This window comes from Monodelphis domestica, chromosome 7 (genome assembly GCF_027887165.1).
Source record: "Monodelphis domestica isolate mMonDom1 chromosome 7, mMonDom1.pri, whole genome shotgun sequence".
In the NCBI taxonomy this organism is placed as follows: domain Eukaryota; kingdom Metazoa; phylum Chordata; class Mammalia; order Didelphimorphia; family Didelphidae; genus Monodelphis; species Monodelphis domestica.
The window spans coordinates 168,625,580-168,640,545 of NC_077233.1; the positions used below are offsets into that span (position 1 = coordinate 168,625,580).

The 14,966-nt window shown below is 35.7% G+C and overlaps 1 protein-coding gene across 4 annotated transcripts in view; it reads left to right on the top strand.

Annotated features, from left to right (window-relative positions):
* The window catches only part of UBAP1 (ubiquitin associated protein 1), a 71,807-nt gene that overhangs the window by 45,732 nt on the left and 11,109 nt on the right, over positions 1-14,966 (top strand). For 3 of the 4 annotated variants that reach the window (XM_056805988.1, XM_056805987.1, XM_056805989.1), the window contains 2 exons: positions 2,263-2,387; positions 9,400-10,326. In XM_056805988.1, coding sequence (XP_056661966.1) covers positions 2,263-2,387; positions 9,400-10,326 — 1,052 coding nt within the window. Of the gene's footprint in view, positions 1-2,262; positions 2,388-5,374; positions 5,475-9,399; positions 10,327-14,966 lie in introns of those variants that run through there. The other variant, XM_056805990.1, reaches the window with a different exon arrangement.

Consider the following 14,966-nt stretch of genomic DNA (forward strand, 5'->3'; position numbering starts at 1 on the left):
TTTTAGGCAAAAATAGGAAATTCCTAGCTCAGATTTTTTTATACCCAGTTTCTTATACCACTCTATTATCAGAATGAATATTCAGATGGATGACCAGCAGACACTGTAACCTATTCAGTTCTTTTTATTAAGTTAGAAAAATAAATTCCTAGAATATTTTAGTTGAAATTTAAAAATTAGTAAAGGAAATACTAGACTGCTTCTTTTTTGGGTGTTATTTCCAAGAAGTTTGTGCTTCTGTGACCTTTTGTATGTAAAATGTATTGATGATTTAGGTTGTACCCTAAATTATTGCAATATGGGGAAACACTGGACCAGTACCAATGCTTGATGATAAAAATCCTTAATGGACTTGGCACCTGAACAAATTCACTCAGCCCAAAAAGTTTTTTTAAAAAATTGTGCCAGGAAATACAAAACAGCAAAAAGAATATGGCCAATTAGGGAAACAACTTGCACTTATTAAGTAGTAAACAATGCAAAGTATTATAAGAAAATGCTACGCTGTATAGTACAAATTCTTTAGTAGAAATTCAGGGAAGGATGGGATCATTGTGTACTGGAATATGAAAACACACACATACACACTTATTCCTTGTTCAGTACATTCTTTACCATCTTCCCTCCCTCCTAACATTCAGAGGGAACAACACAACTTTTTATTCATTCATTCATTCATTCATTCATTCATTCATTCATTATTTTTATTTATTTTTAATTTTATTTGGTCATTTCCAAACATTATTCATTGGAAACAAAGATCATTTTCTTTTCTTCCCTCCCCTCCCTCCCACCACCCCTCCCATAGCTGACGCGTGATTCCACTGGGTATCACATGTGTTCTTGATTCAAACCCATTTCCATGTTGTTGGTATTTGCATTAGAGTGTTCATTTAGAGTCTCTCCTCAGTCATATCCCCTCCACCCCTGTAATCAAGCAGTTGCTTTACATCGGTATTTTTACTCCCACAGTTTATCTTCTGCTTGTGGATAGTGTTTTTTAGATCCCTGCAGATTGTTCAGGGACATTGCATTGACACCAATGGAGAAGTCCATTACCTTTGATTGTACCACAATGTATCAGTCTCTGTGTACAATGTTTTCCTGGTTCTGCTCCTTTAGCTCTGCATCACCTCCTGGAGGTTGTTCCAGTCTCCATGGAACTCTTCCACTTTATTATTCCTTTTAGCACAATAGCATTCCATCATCAACATATACCACAATTTGTTCAGCCATTCCCCAATTGAAGGGCATCCCTTAATTTTCCAATTTTTGGCCACCACAAAGAGTACAGCTATGAATATTCAACATAACTTTTTACTAGCAGCCTATAACTAAAATATTTTTCAACAAAAAATGACCATGATTTAGTTTAGACCATTCAGGTAAAATGGTCTATAAGAAGCACAGTGATTTACAACTTTTAGATCTTCTTACCCATGACTCAGCTGGAATAATTTCTCAATAGCAGTGGATAACTAAACTGTTTTTCAGCCACTACATTAATATTTTTTTGTTAGTAGGCAAACTTTCACTAATCTGACCCTAAAAAAATTGGCTGTGGTATTTAGTTTAGACCTTGAAGATTCTATTTGGTCTTATTTAACAATTTACTTCTTACTATCAGGAGATAATGAAAATGTTTTTAGGCCCCCCCCCCCCCCCCCCCCCCAGCCTTTGAAATTAGCAGGTCAGGTACAAAATGTGGTATAGTTTAACTTACAGTCATCAGCAACCAAAACAAACCCTGAATAATAGTCTATAATGAGTTCAGTGAAACCGAATATCTTCCACAATTTTGCATTTATTTCAATGATTTTGCTTTATCTTTCCCTTCTTATAACTTACTTTACCTTTTGAAAAATCTACATTTGTACCAGAAATAAAATATGGTATCTTTTCTGATTTTTTTTTTGTTGTTGTTGTATAAACTTGATTTCAACTAGAAAGGTATAGCCTTTAGTTAGAGGATTTTCTTTTGTGAGTCCAATACCTGTTGAAGATTAGACCTCTATTGATTAGATACAGATATAATTTGGAATTTTGAGAAAACCTTTGTCTCCTGCTTTGCTTAGAATTTAGGAACAGAGGGAGCAGTCAGTCAAGGAGATATTAAAATAAATGGTAGATAAGCCCTTTAAAATGTAGCTTCTTGTCACAAATAATCTTTGAATGATCAAGAATTAATTTGCTTTTGATTAGCACAGATGAGATAATGGCAGAAGAAATGAATTAATTTTTTTACTTAATTTTTCATTGTAGGGACTTTCAGTTACCTTGATGATGTCCCATTTAAGATAGGAGACAAATTCAAAACACCAGCTAAAGTTGGTCTGCCTATTGGATTCTCCTTGCCTGATAGTTTACAAGCTGTCAGGGAAACACAAGTAAGTATTTCTTTTTTGTACATTTTGTTGCTGGGTTTCAGGATTTAAACTTTTTAATATTATATGACAAAATGGGAAATTTTTATTTATTTCTGCCATAATCGTAAGTACTTTCTAGCTTTGAGTTAAATTCAGCTCTTTATAATTTTTCTAAGTTTCAAGAAATAGCTACTGGATCCTACAGTTGATTTGGAGGATTATACAATACACCTTACCTCTTTCAGTCTGCATTTTCCCTATCTTTATCCAAGTGTCCTTAATAATAAATCCTAACTTTACCACTGGTAAAGTTTAGGTGGCCTCAGGCAAATAATTTTAATTTCTCTTTAAAACTTAGTTTTATAAAATGTTGATAGTAATACTTGTGCATCCTTTCTCCTAAGGTAGTTATGAGGCTCACAAAAGAAAATGTGTTTATAATCATCATATGCTTTACAAATAAATTATTTTTATTATTCTATATAGCCTAGATTTGAATCTGAGCTAGTCATTCTATTGAGAAGTATGTGCCTATAATATGGTTTGCTTTAGATTCATCTGAGGCTACCAATTCCAGCTGGAAGATATTTATGAAAAATTCATTGATATGTTAATTGCTTAAGGTTATATGAATAATAGAATAAAGACTGGAACTTAAATGTTCTAACTTGTAGGCCAGTGCTTTTCCTATAATTTAATTAATTATAATTATTATTATTATTAGAAACCCTTACTTTCCGTCTTAGAATCAATACTGTGTATTGGCTCCAAGGCAGAAGAGTGGTAAGGGCTAGGCAATGGGGGTTATGTGACTTGCCCAGGGTCACACAGCTAGGAAGTATCTGAGGCCAGATTTGAACCCAGGACCTCTTATCTCTGGGCCTGGCTCTCAATCCACTGAGCCACCCAGCTGCCCCCTTTTCCTATAATTAAAAAAAAGCTTTGATATTTGTACCATCATCCCTGTTTATGTACATATTACTATAGAGAGTACCATCGTATTATAATAGATAAATAGTCGGAGGATCAAAGTTCAAATCTTAACCTATAAAGAAGTGAGGTTTTAGAGAGGGACAGGGAGGAAAGAACAACATTTTAAAAGGTATATAGAGTAAAGATAAGAACTATGTTAGAAGTAAGAAAATAGTGCCAGTTTGGGAGAAGTTGATGTGGAAGGCAGTTCTGCACAATTCTAGAAGTTTGAACAAGAGTATAATATATCTCAGTATGATATTTGAAATTTAAGCCAAAAAACACCCAAACCATAACAGAACTTTTCCTTTGAGTAAAATATATTAGTAGTAACATTCCAGAGTGTTTACTTCACATCTCCTTTTTTGTATTATGTAGTCAAGCTACTTTTTTTTTTAATTTAAAAACCCTTACCTTCCAGTTTGGGATCAATACTATATATATTGATTCCAAGGCAGAAGAGTGTTATGGGGGTTAAGTAACTTGCCCAGGGTCACATAGCTAGGAAGTGTCTGAGGCCAGATTTGAACCTAGGATCTCCTGTCTCTAGACCTGGCTCTCAATCCACTGAACTACCCAGCTGCCCCCAGTCAGGCTACTTTTGAGATAGACACATTGCCTAAGATTTAACTACTCTACTTGTGGTTGAAGGCAGGTGGAGGCAGAAAACAAATTTCTCAGCTTCCTTGCCATTGAAGCCTGAGATGGTATAAAAATGTAAAAATGCTCATGTCAAATAGCAAGAAAGTGTTGGATAGTGAATGTCAATGACATAGTATGGTGGAAAGAGGCTTGAGTTCTTCCATCTAAATCCCATCTCTGATGTTTACTTCCTGGGTAACTTTGGGCAAGTCATTTGACCTTCATAGACTTTCGACTTTTGTGTTCTTTTCTGCAAAATGATAGTCTTTGAGATCCCTTTTAGCTGTAGGGCTATGATCTTGTTAACTGTGTTCAAATTATCTATGTGATCTTGAGCAAGTTATTTCCTGCATTTCTGAGTCAAAGTTTCCTTATTTGTAAAATGAAGCAGGCAAGTCTTCTCTAAAGTCCTTTTCAGGTCCATGTTCCCATTAATCTATGTTCTTAAAAACTATTTTAGCAGCCTTTCAGTTAAATTTTATAAACTGCTACTTAAAGAGGTTAAATACCGATATTGACCATCTATTTTCTCCTCTCATTTATGAGACTGTGCATATGTGTCTGTGTACACATGCGTTTTTAATTTATTTTGGAAGCAATAACTTTATTATAAAAGAGTTTTCATTTGTTAATCTTGGTACCATGATACTTTTTCTGTAAGATAGGCCTCTTTCATTTCATTATTACTAACTAAAGCTTAATAATAGTAAATGGTCTCATTGGTAGAGTTGAGCAATGACTCTGAGATAAGAGTTTTTCAGTTCCCTTTGGTTTCTCTTTGAGGCATAGGTTTTAGGAATCAGAAAGGAAGTAAATTTACCTTATAAAATTTTCTCAGTGATAGACCTTTATCATCTCATTTGTTCAGTATTTTATAGATTTAAGATTAAAATGAAAATTCCCTTTATTTGTCAATCAACAAACTTTCATTACTCAGCTATATGTAGTAAGCCCTATGCTTGGAACTGGGGTAACAATCAAAAATGAAACAGTCCCTGCCCTCAAGGAGCTTATATTCTATTGGAGAAGACAACTTAATACAGAAATAAGTATTTATCTACAAAACAAATTGCCCTTAGAGTTGCATAGCCACTTTTTAATTAGTAGCAGAGCTACAAATGTTTACTAAATATACTAGACACAACCATAAAACCAGTTATTTTGTTAACTAATTTAACTTAAGAAGAAAATTACAAGCCTGATCCAGTGGTTTTTCAGTCATCATGTAGTAGTTGTAGTACTTAGCTTTGTACTTAAGTGCATGATATGGTGCTTCATTTATTTTATCAAAATATAGTTGGTTAGCTCTTGGGATTAGGCCATGGTGCTAATGAGGACATGATTATTCAATTCATGTACATACTAGTTAGCTTTACTCTGTTTTTTGGCTACAGATAGTAAGCTTACCCTGCCTGGAACAAGAGGGAAACATCAGTGCAACCAATCCTCACTAAAGGGAAAGCACTTCAGAACCATGTCCCTTGATGATTGTGGGTCAGTAATGTTATCTTCCTATATAAAGAGACAAAACTAACTGTAATAGACACAGAGCACCTGCCCCACAGGAGGCTACATCCTGAAATTTGAAAGTTACCTAGTTTTCCACACCAATTTTCTGTTTGACTTAATATCTGTGTTCATTTATTTTCAGGAGAAAAGTAATGTTGCCTATCTTGCATAGATTTTTTTTTTTTTTGCCATTTTGGGTTTGTGGGAGAGGGGAGGAATAGAAACTAAATTACTATATTTTATTTTCTCCCTAACTGAGTTTCAGTAAAGTGACAGAATATTTTTACTTACTTTCATTAATTAAAAGGAAAAGAAACTATTGTACTTCTGATGCATAGCAAGATAGTTTGGGAATTTACATTTTTGGGGAGGTGACTACAAACTTGCTTAATTTGAATTCATTGCCTTTGGACTGTGATATATATTTATTGCATATTGGAGTGATGAGGCTTTAGACTTTGGGGTCATTCAGTAGTTTTCCTAGAAAGTATTTTCATCTTTTTAGATCTTCCTGTGTCATGAGTCTCTCCTTAAGCATGGATTTTTCCAGGGTCACTTCCCTGTGCATAGATTACCTACATTAAGAAACTTGTGCTGGCAGATTATTTTCTGCTGAAAATGAATGAAGGCTGAGTTAAAAAAATTATTTCTTTAAAAAAGTAACCCCAACCCTTCCCATTTACTTCCTAGGTTAAAAATAATTTATAAAGGGGAAGCTAGATGGCTCAGTAAATAGTCAGGCCTGGAGATAGGAAGTCTTGAGTTCAAATGTGGCCTCAGATACTTTCTAGCTGTGTGATCCTGGGCAAGTCATTTAATCCCAGTTGCTTAGCCCTTACTGATCTTCTTCTGCTTTAGAAAGCAGTATTTAGTATTCATTCTGAGACAGTTGGCAAGGATTTTTTTTAATTGCAAAGAAAAACAAAAGAGAAAAAACTCATAAAAGTGATCAGTACTTCAAAAGGCAGAAAATATGTGGAACGCATTTATATCCATGGAGCCTCCTACCTATACAAGGAATTGGGGTGGTTGTCATCTTATGGCGTTTCTTTGGAGTCATGCTTATTTTTTTGTAATTTTGCAGCATTCTCTTTTGATTGTTTTATACTTGTCCTTCTGTTTACATTACTATAATAATTTTGTGTATTATTTTCTTGACTCTAGTTCATTTTGCTATATATCAGATCAGCATAGTAGTATATTATTTCTTGCAGCATAGTAATATTTCATTATATTAATGTACAGTAGGACCTTCAAATCCTTGGGGGATATCCAAGATCCACCATGGATGGCTAAAAGGGAACACCTACTGACTCCAAATATAACATTATTTTCTTGAACATATATACATATAATAGAGTTTAACAAAGTAAGCACATAGGAAGACATTACCAACATTAAGTACAACAAATAAAACTCACTGTACATTATTTTATAGCATTGTACAGTAGTCTTAAGATCCCATTCTTTGCTACCTCATCAAGTACTGCTATCAATATTTTAGTGTTTTTGTTGTTGTTTGGTTATTATAGTCATATTTGAGTCTTTGTGCCATTTGGGGTTTTCTTGGCAGAGATTCTGGAGTAATTTGCCATTTCCTTCATTTTACAGCTCATTTTACAGATTGAGGAAACTTAGGCAAACAGGGTTAAATGACTTGCCTAGATAAATCTAACGGTGCAGTATTACATCCACTCCATCTCCTAGCTGCCCCATTTTTGTGTATAGGGACAATACAATGTAAAAATGTTCTCCTGGGGGTATAACCTATTAGTGCAATTTCTGGGTCAAAAGGTATAGACATTTTAGTCATTTTTGCTTGCAAAGTTCAAAATTGCTTCCAAGAAGCATTAGTTTTAATATTTATTTTATATTTCATAGAGAGCCTGCACTTTTTAGAATAGGTCATTGTGTTTAAAATATTCAACTTGCCTGCCACGTTTCAGTGAGTAGAGATCTAAAACCTAATTTTAATTCTACCAGTAATATGGATCATGAATATATATAAAGTCAAATATATTTCTTCAGCTAGGGTTTTAGGATTCTTCTCAAGATAAAAGACTTTATTGTTTTGGGAATATATCTTCCATCTATGTACAAGCTTTTCTCAGAGCTGAAAAAGTCAAGATGGGGTAATTCATACTAGACTCAGCATAGGAACCAGTTCAGTTCTCTGTTACTCTAGTCCTTTGTTCCAGTATTCCAGGAGACCATCCCTTAATCTCTTTCATTTCCTTAGGCCATATATTGTCTTTCTGTTTTCCTTTTCCCTTTTAATCTTAAAAGATATATCAGTAGTGGACACAAATCATTTGCCTAATCTTGGTTTTACCAAGGATATTAATGACTTTTATTATATATTATTCAAGGTAAACCTCTTAACATAATGTTTTTAAATGTTATTTAAGTTTATTTAATTAATTGGGTATTTTCCCATGGTTAGATGAATCATGTTCTTTCCCTCCCCTCCTCCCACCCCCTCCTGTAGCCAATGAGCAATTCCACTGGGTTTCACATGTGCCACTGATCAAGAACTATTTTCATATATTTAATATTTGCACTAGAGTGATCATTTAGAGTCTATATCCCCAGTCATGTCTCACAGCGACCCATGTGATCAATCATGCTTTTCTTGTTTCTACTCCCACAGTTCTTTCTCTGAATGTGGATAGTGTTCTTTCTCATAAATCTCTCAGAATTGCCCTGGATCATTGCACTGCTCCTAGTAGAAAAGTCCATTACATTCAATTGTGTCACAGTGTATCCCTCTCTGTGTACAAGGTTCTCTTGGTTTTGCTCCCTTCACTCTGATCAATTCTTGGAGGTCGTTCCAGTTCATTTGGAATTCTGCCAGTTCACATAATATGTTTTCTTGAAAAATCATTTGTGAATTTAATCTTTGCAACACAAATCATTTAAAATACACTAGTAGACCTTTATGTTGAAGAGAACCCTGAAATAAGTCCATTTGTGATATGAACAATTACTTTTAAGTTTGTTTTTAAATTCTGATCTGTATACATTAATTTTTTTAAAAGTAAAAGTAGATCTCTATTTATAAAAGGTGAACTGATTAGCATCATCAGTAGATACTCTTTATTTTGTTGACCATGTATTATCTGACAGATATTGGGGATACTAGGAAACAAATTACAGTTTGTACTCTTGAAGAGCTTCAATTCTAGTAGGAGGTACAAGACTTAGAAATTATACACTTAGACCTAAAAGAGATTAAGAGATCCTTGATTTTATTGGATATTAGGTGTCTTGACCAAGGTCACATCTGTAGGAAGTAGTACATTCAAACACTGGTCTTTTGACTCTAGTTCAACACTCTTTCCCCTGCCCCATTCTGAGTTATGTATACAAAAAAGCAAGTAGCAGTCTAAAACTGCATGTGTTAAGTGTCAGATAAGTGATACAGACAATAGGTTCAAAGAAGGAGATGATTATACATAGGAGTTAGGGTAGTTTGGAAGGCTTTATTATGGAAGACGTGTGTTAAACCTGATCCAGGCCTCAAAGGACAGGAAAGAAATGTGGAGTTTGTTTCATTCAGGGGAAATATTGTGAACAGGCACAGTGTTTTGGGTAACAGTAAGATCAATTTTATGGTATATGATAATGACAGTAGAGTTCTTGTTTATAGTAGGATTTTCTGGAAGGAATACAAAAATTTATTTGGTCAAGTAATATAAAAGAATTTGATGTCATAATCTGTTTGTATATAGGAAAGAAACTAATCTTGCTTTTTACATCACCAATCCAGGTATCATACTATATGAAAGGAAAGAGTGTATGATGGAGTGTTGGTATCAAAGCTGTCAGTTAAAACTGTGTCTAAAGAATGGAAGAATGATATTCATATACTTTTGATGTCTTTCTCATTTTATATATAAATGTTTTGCAGTATGACTTTTCCTTGGAAAGAAAAACAATTGAGTGGGCAGAAGACCTTAAGAAAATCCAAGAAGCTCAACGGGAAGCTGAGCAAAAGGCTGAAGAAACAGAAGCCAAAGTGAATTCCAAAAGTGGCCCAGAGGGTGACAGCAATATGGGTTTCTCAAAGACACATTGCCCAACCACAATGCCACCTCCCATTAACCCCATCCTTGCCAGCTTACAGCACAACAATATTCTCACCCCAACCCGTGTCAGCAGCAGTGCCATAAAACAGAACGTTCTCAGCCCCCCCCATACAAAGGCAGACTTCAATCCCGCTGACTTTGAATGTGAAGAGGACCCATTTGATAACATGGAATTAAAAACTATTGATGAAAAGGAAGAACTGAGAAACATTCTTGTTGGTACAACTGGGCCTATTGTGGCCCAGATCCTAGATAATAACTTGCCCAAAGGAGGGTCTGGGTCTGTGTTACAGGACCAGGAAGTCTTGGCATCTCTGGAACGGGCTGCACTGGATTTCAAGCCCCTTCACAAACCCAATGGCTTTATTACTTTACCACAGTTAGGTAACTGTGAAAAGATGTCACTGTCTTCCAAAGTGTCCCTCCCTCCTGTCACTGCTGTGAGCAATATCAAGTCTCTTTCCTTCCCCAAACTTGACTCCGATGACAGTGAGCAGAAGACAGCAAAACTCGCAAGCACTTTTCACAGCACCACCTGCCTCCGCAATGGCACTTTCTTGAATTCTTTAAAGCCCTGCTCCCAGAACAATGCTAGTGAACTCAATGGATACCTTGGGGTGGGACTTTCAGCTTTAAACTTGGACAGTGGCAAGGAGACACCAGCACTATCCCCCTCATCCCAGCTGCCTTCCTTGTCTGTTTTGTCAGTATGTACAGAAGAGTCATCACCTCCAAATACAGTGCTGACGGTGAGAGTTTTTTGATTGTTTTTAAGACAAGGCCCAAAAAAGATTAATAAATGAACACTTTTCTACTTCTACCTTTCCTGTGAGAGTAAGGAACCACAGGAATTAGGGTTTTTTTTTTTAGTTTATTTAATTAATTGATTTAGAATATTTTTCCATAGTTACATGGATTATGTTCTCCCCTCCCCCCTCCACTCCCCTGTAGCCAATGAGCAATTCCACTGGGTTTTGCATGTGTCATTGAACAAGAACTATATCCAAATTATTAGTATTTGCACTAGAGTGATCGTTTAGAGTCTACATTCCCAATCATATCCCTATCGACCCATGTGATCAAGCAGTTGTTTTTCTTCTGTATTTCTACTCCCTTTCTCTGGATGTGGATAGCATTCTTTCTCATAAAGTCCACAGGAATTAGTTTTGAGCTTGTAGGGGTGACATTAAGAAGGGTTATGATTTTTCTGAGATGGTTTGTGAGGATGAGAGCATTTGGGATCAATTTCATTCTCAGTTTTGTGTTAACCTTGACCACTATTCTGAATCAGGCATATTCTGGATTGAGGCTATCTGTGGGTACCCTGCCACTTTGGTGCCCAGTATATTCCTTTATTTGCATTGTTTGTCCTCTGGTAAATATAAGAATTTCTTTGCTTTTTGCAAGGTTAACCTTTATTTTTTCCCTTTTTTCATACATATCCTTTCCATTTTTTCTATCATCTTTTGGCATTCTTTCAACTCATTTCCTGTCTTGATTTTCCTAGGCATGATTTCCTCTTTTGTGGATCTTTTGATTAACTTGAGTTTAGGTATGTTCTGAGAAGCATCTTTGTGTGTTGCCTTTTCCTTAGGCTATCAACAGGGAAAATACTTAATAGAACAAGGTCTTACTAATTTTGAACTAGAAATGTGTGTGTTTAAAGGACTTTAAATGACAGATATTTGAATCTAGAGATAATTGGGAGTCACTGGAGTTTCTTGGATAAAGGAATGAGATAGTTACTTGTCACGTTTGCTCTTTTCTTTCAGCCTCACTATATCCTGATGGAAGAGATGGATTTCCTTGTCAAAATTGAGCCCTTATCCCATCTTATCTTTAGTAGATTCCTGTCATCATCATTCTTCACCTTTTTCTGATCCTTATTTCTGCTTGACCTTTGCTGCTGCCTTCAGACATGTCTAAGTGGTTTCCTCTATCTTTAAACAATCTTTAGAAAATCTGTTGCTTCTGTTAGCTATCCTATATCTTTCCCTCCTCTTTCTCTGCCAGAATCCTTGGAAAAAGCTGTCTACATTCTGTGCCTCCATCCACTTCCTTTGCTTACTTTTTCTAACCCCCTTTTAATCTGGCTTATGATGATGTCATTTAGTTGAAATTACTTTCTCTAAAGTTTCTAATCTTCTATTAATGATCCAATTTAGTGTCTTAATTCTCTGCCACATTTGACACTGTTGACCACAATTTGTAAAACTACATTTGGTCAGACTAACCCTTCTCACTGTGTCTTGTTGGATCTTCATCCACATCATGCTCCCTTAAATTGGGGGGGTGTATTGGCCATCCTGGGCCCCTTGTCTCTTTTCTCTATACACTCTCACCTGGTCATTTCTGTATATGATCATCTTATATATATATATATATATATATATATATATATATATATATATATATATATATATATATATATATCAGAACCAAGCATTTCAGTCTCTAGTCCTGTGACCTACAAGCTGCCTGTTGGACCTTTCAAACTAAATATCCTGGAGATACCCTAAACTTGACATGTCCAGAATAGAACTCGTTATATTTCCCCCTAGAACCACCCTTTTCTTTAATTTCCCTGTTACTGTCAGGACCACCCAGGTTCACAAACTTTATGTTGTTTTGGTTTCCTCATTTTCACCCCTTATATTCATTCTCTTGCCAAATCGTATAGGTTCTATAAACTCCACAGAATTTTAAAAAAAAGTTTTTTATTAAAAAAATTTTTTTTAAGTATTTTTCCATGAATTAGTTAAGTAAATGAAAAAATATTTTCCTGTGTTTACATATTAAATTTTCTTTCCCTCCCCTCTACCCTTCCCCTTCCTGGATCAAACAAACACTTCTACTGGGTTATAAAAATGTTATCAATTATACCTATTTCCATATTATTCATTTTTTCAATAGAGCAATCTTTTAAAACCAAACACCCAAATCATTTACCCATACAAACAAATGATGTTATTTGTTTTTCTTGTGTTTCTACTCCCACAGTTCTTTCTCTCAATGTGGATAGCTTTCTTTCTCGTAAGTCCCTTGGGATTGTCTTGTATTAGCAAAGTCTATTGCATTGCATTGTTATAGTGTTTTACTTTCTGTGTATAATGTTCTCTTAGCTCTGCTCATTTTACTTTGCTGCATCAGTTCCTGGAGGTTCTCCAAGTTCATATAGAAATCATCAAGTTCTTCATTCCTTACAGCACAGTAGCATTCCATCACTATCACATTCCACAATTTGTTTAGCCATTCCCCAATCAAGGGACACCCCCTCATTTTCCATTTTTTTGCCACCACAAAGCACAGCCATGAATATTTTTGTACAAATGGTTTTCATTATTATCTCTTTTAGGGTACAAACTTAGTAGTTTTGGTATTTCTGGATCAAAGGGTAGGCATTCTTTTAAAGCCCTTTGGGCATAGTTCCAAATTGCCTTCCAGAATGGTTGGATCAATTTACAACTCCACCAGCAATGCATTAGTGTCCCGATTTTGCCACATCCCCCCAACATTTATTATTTTCCTTTACTGTCATTTTGGCCAATCTGCTAGGTGTGAGTTGGTACCTCAGAGTTGTTTTGATTTGCACCTCTCTAATTATAGAGATTTAGAACATGTTTTCATCTGCTTATTGATAGCTTTGAGAATCTCTTTATTTTACATTCTCTTTTCTCTATTTACAATCACTACCATATTTTGGGTCCTCAACACTTCTTGTCTGGAATATTAGTTTTCCTATATCAAATCTTTTCTCATTCCAGGCTGTCCTCTGCACAACCACCAAAGTGATTAAAGTGCTAGTCTGACCATGTTACCTCCTGCACCTCTTCAGTAAACTCCATTGGCTTATTATCTCTTCTAGGATCAAATATAAACTTCTATATTTGGTATTTCAAGCACTTAACAGCTTGGCCTTTTTTCTGTCTTTTTAGTCTTTCCCCCCTCCACTTGCTGTATATTACCCATAACCCTCCAGTCTTTTTCTGGCCTTTGTATTGGCTATCTCTTATTCCTAGAGTACTTACTTCTCTTTTTACCTCCGCTTCTTGGTACTCCTATTTTTCTTTGACATTTCAAATATCTTCTACAAAAAGACTTTTTTGAAATGTTTTAGCTTCTAGTGCCTTCTCTTTCATATGATTACCATTTGTTCATTTTGTATATATTGATATATATGCACATGCTCTATCCCTTGGTAGAACAATGAGACTTTTATGTGCAGATATTTTGCCCTTAGGACTTAGCACGATGCCTGGCAAGAAATAGGTGCTTAATAAATTACCTGTTGATTGTACTTTAGGAAAACTACTTTGGGGGATGTATAGAAGATGGATTAGAACAGTGAGACACTTAAAGCAGAGGAACTTAAGTATTCCAGTCATGCTCAAAGATTGTTGTTCTTTGAGGTTAAGGAGATAGATGAGAAACAGGTTGGGTTGGTGGAAATGACAAGATTTGGTAGCTGATTAGGTATGACTTGAGGAATAGGAATTTGAGAACTGAACTAAGAGCAGTGTTGTGAACCTGAATGTCTGGGAAGACATCCTAGAGAGAAATAAAGTTGGAAGAAAAATGAGATTGAGGAGAAAAGATAGTGACTTGTATTGGACAGGAGTTTGAGACATATATGGGACCTACAGTCACGAGTAGTCATAGTCCCAGCTGCCAAAGAATTAACTTAGGTTGACCTCAGAAGTAGTTTATTGGTTTTTTTTAGCACCGAGTCTTTGTGATTCAGGAATAAAAGGAACAGTAATGGTTCAGTTGGTATGTGCTGTCTGTAGTCCTTGATCCCCCTTCACAGGAATTACCATTATTGGAACTTTCCCCCCTCCTAGTAAATAAAGTTAAACAAGCATTTTGAGGTAGTACTTCAGGTCACATTGGTGAGAGGAAAAGATATGTTTTGATCTCATGAAGGCATTTACTGAATTAGGCTGAGGGAGGGAATGAAAATTCAAACTATATATATCTGCTCCTCTATTTGCTTTTGGTAGGGTGGCATAAAAAGGAGGATGGGCAAGGGCTGCTGGGTGGCTCAGTGGATTGAGAGCCAGACCTGAGAGACAGGAGGTCCTAGGTTCAAATCTGGCCTCAGGCACTTCCTAGCTGTGTGATACTGGGCAAGTCACCCACATTGCCTCGCCCATACCACTCTTTTGCCTTGGAATCGATACACAGTATTGATTCTAAGGTGGAAGGTAAGGGCTTAAAAAAAAGAGGAGAGGCATTTAGGGTGAAAGTAGCTTATTGAAGGAGAAGCATCTTAAAGGAGACTCCTAAATTCTTCTAGAGGGACTTGTATATTTAAGGTAGTAGACTCTTGTTGCATGAATGAGACTTTTAAGTAATTACATTTGTGGGTGAGGGTCATTAGCCTTAACAG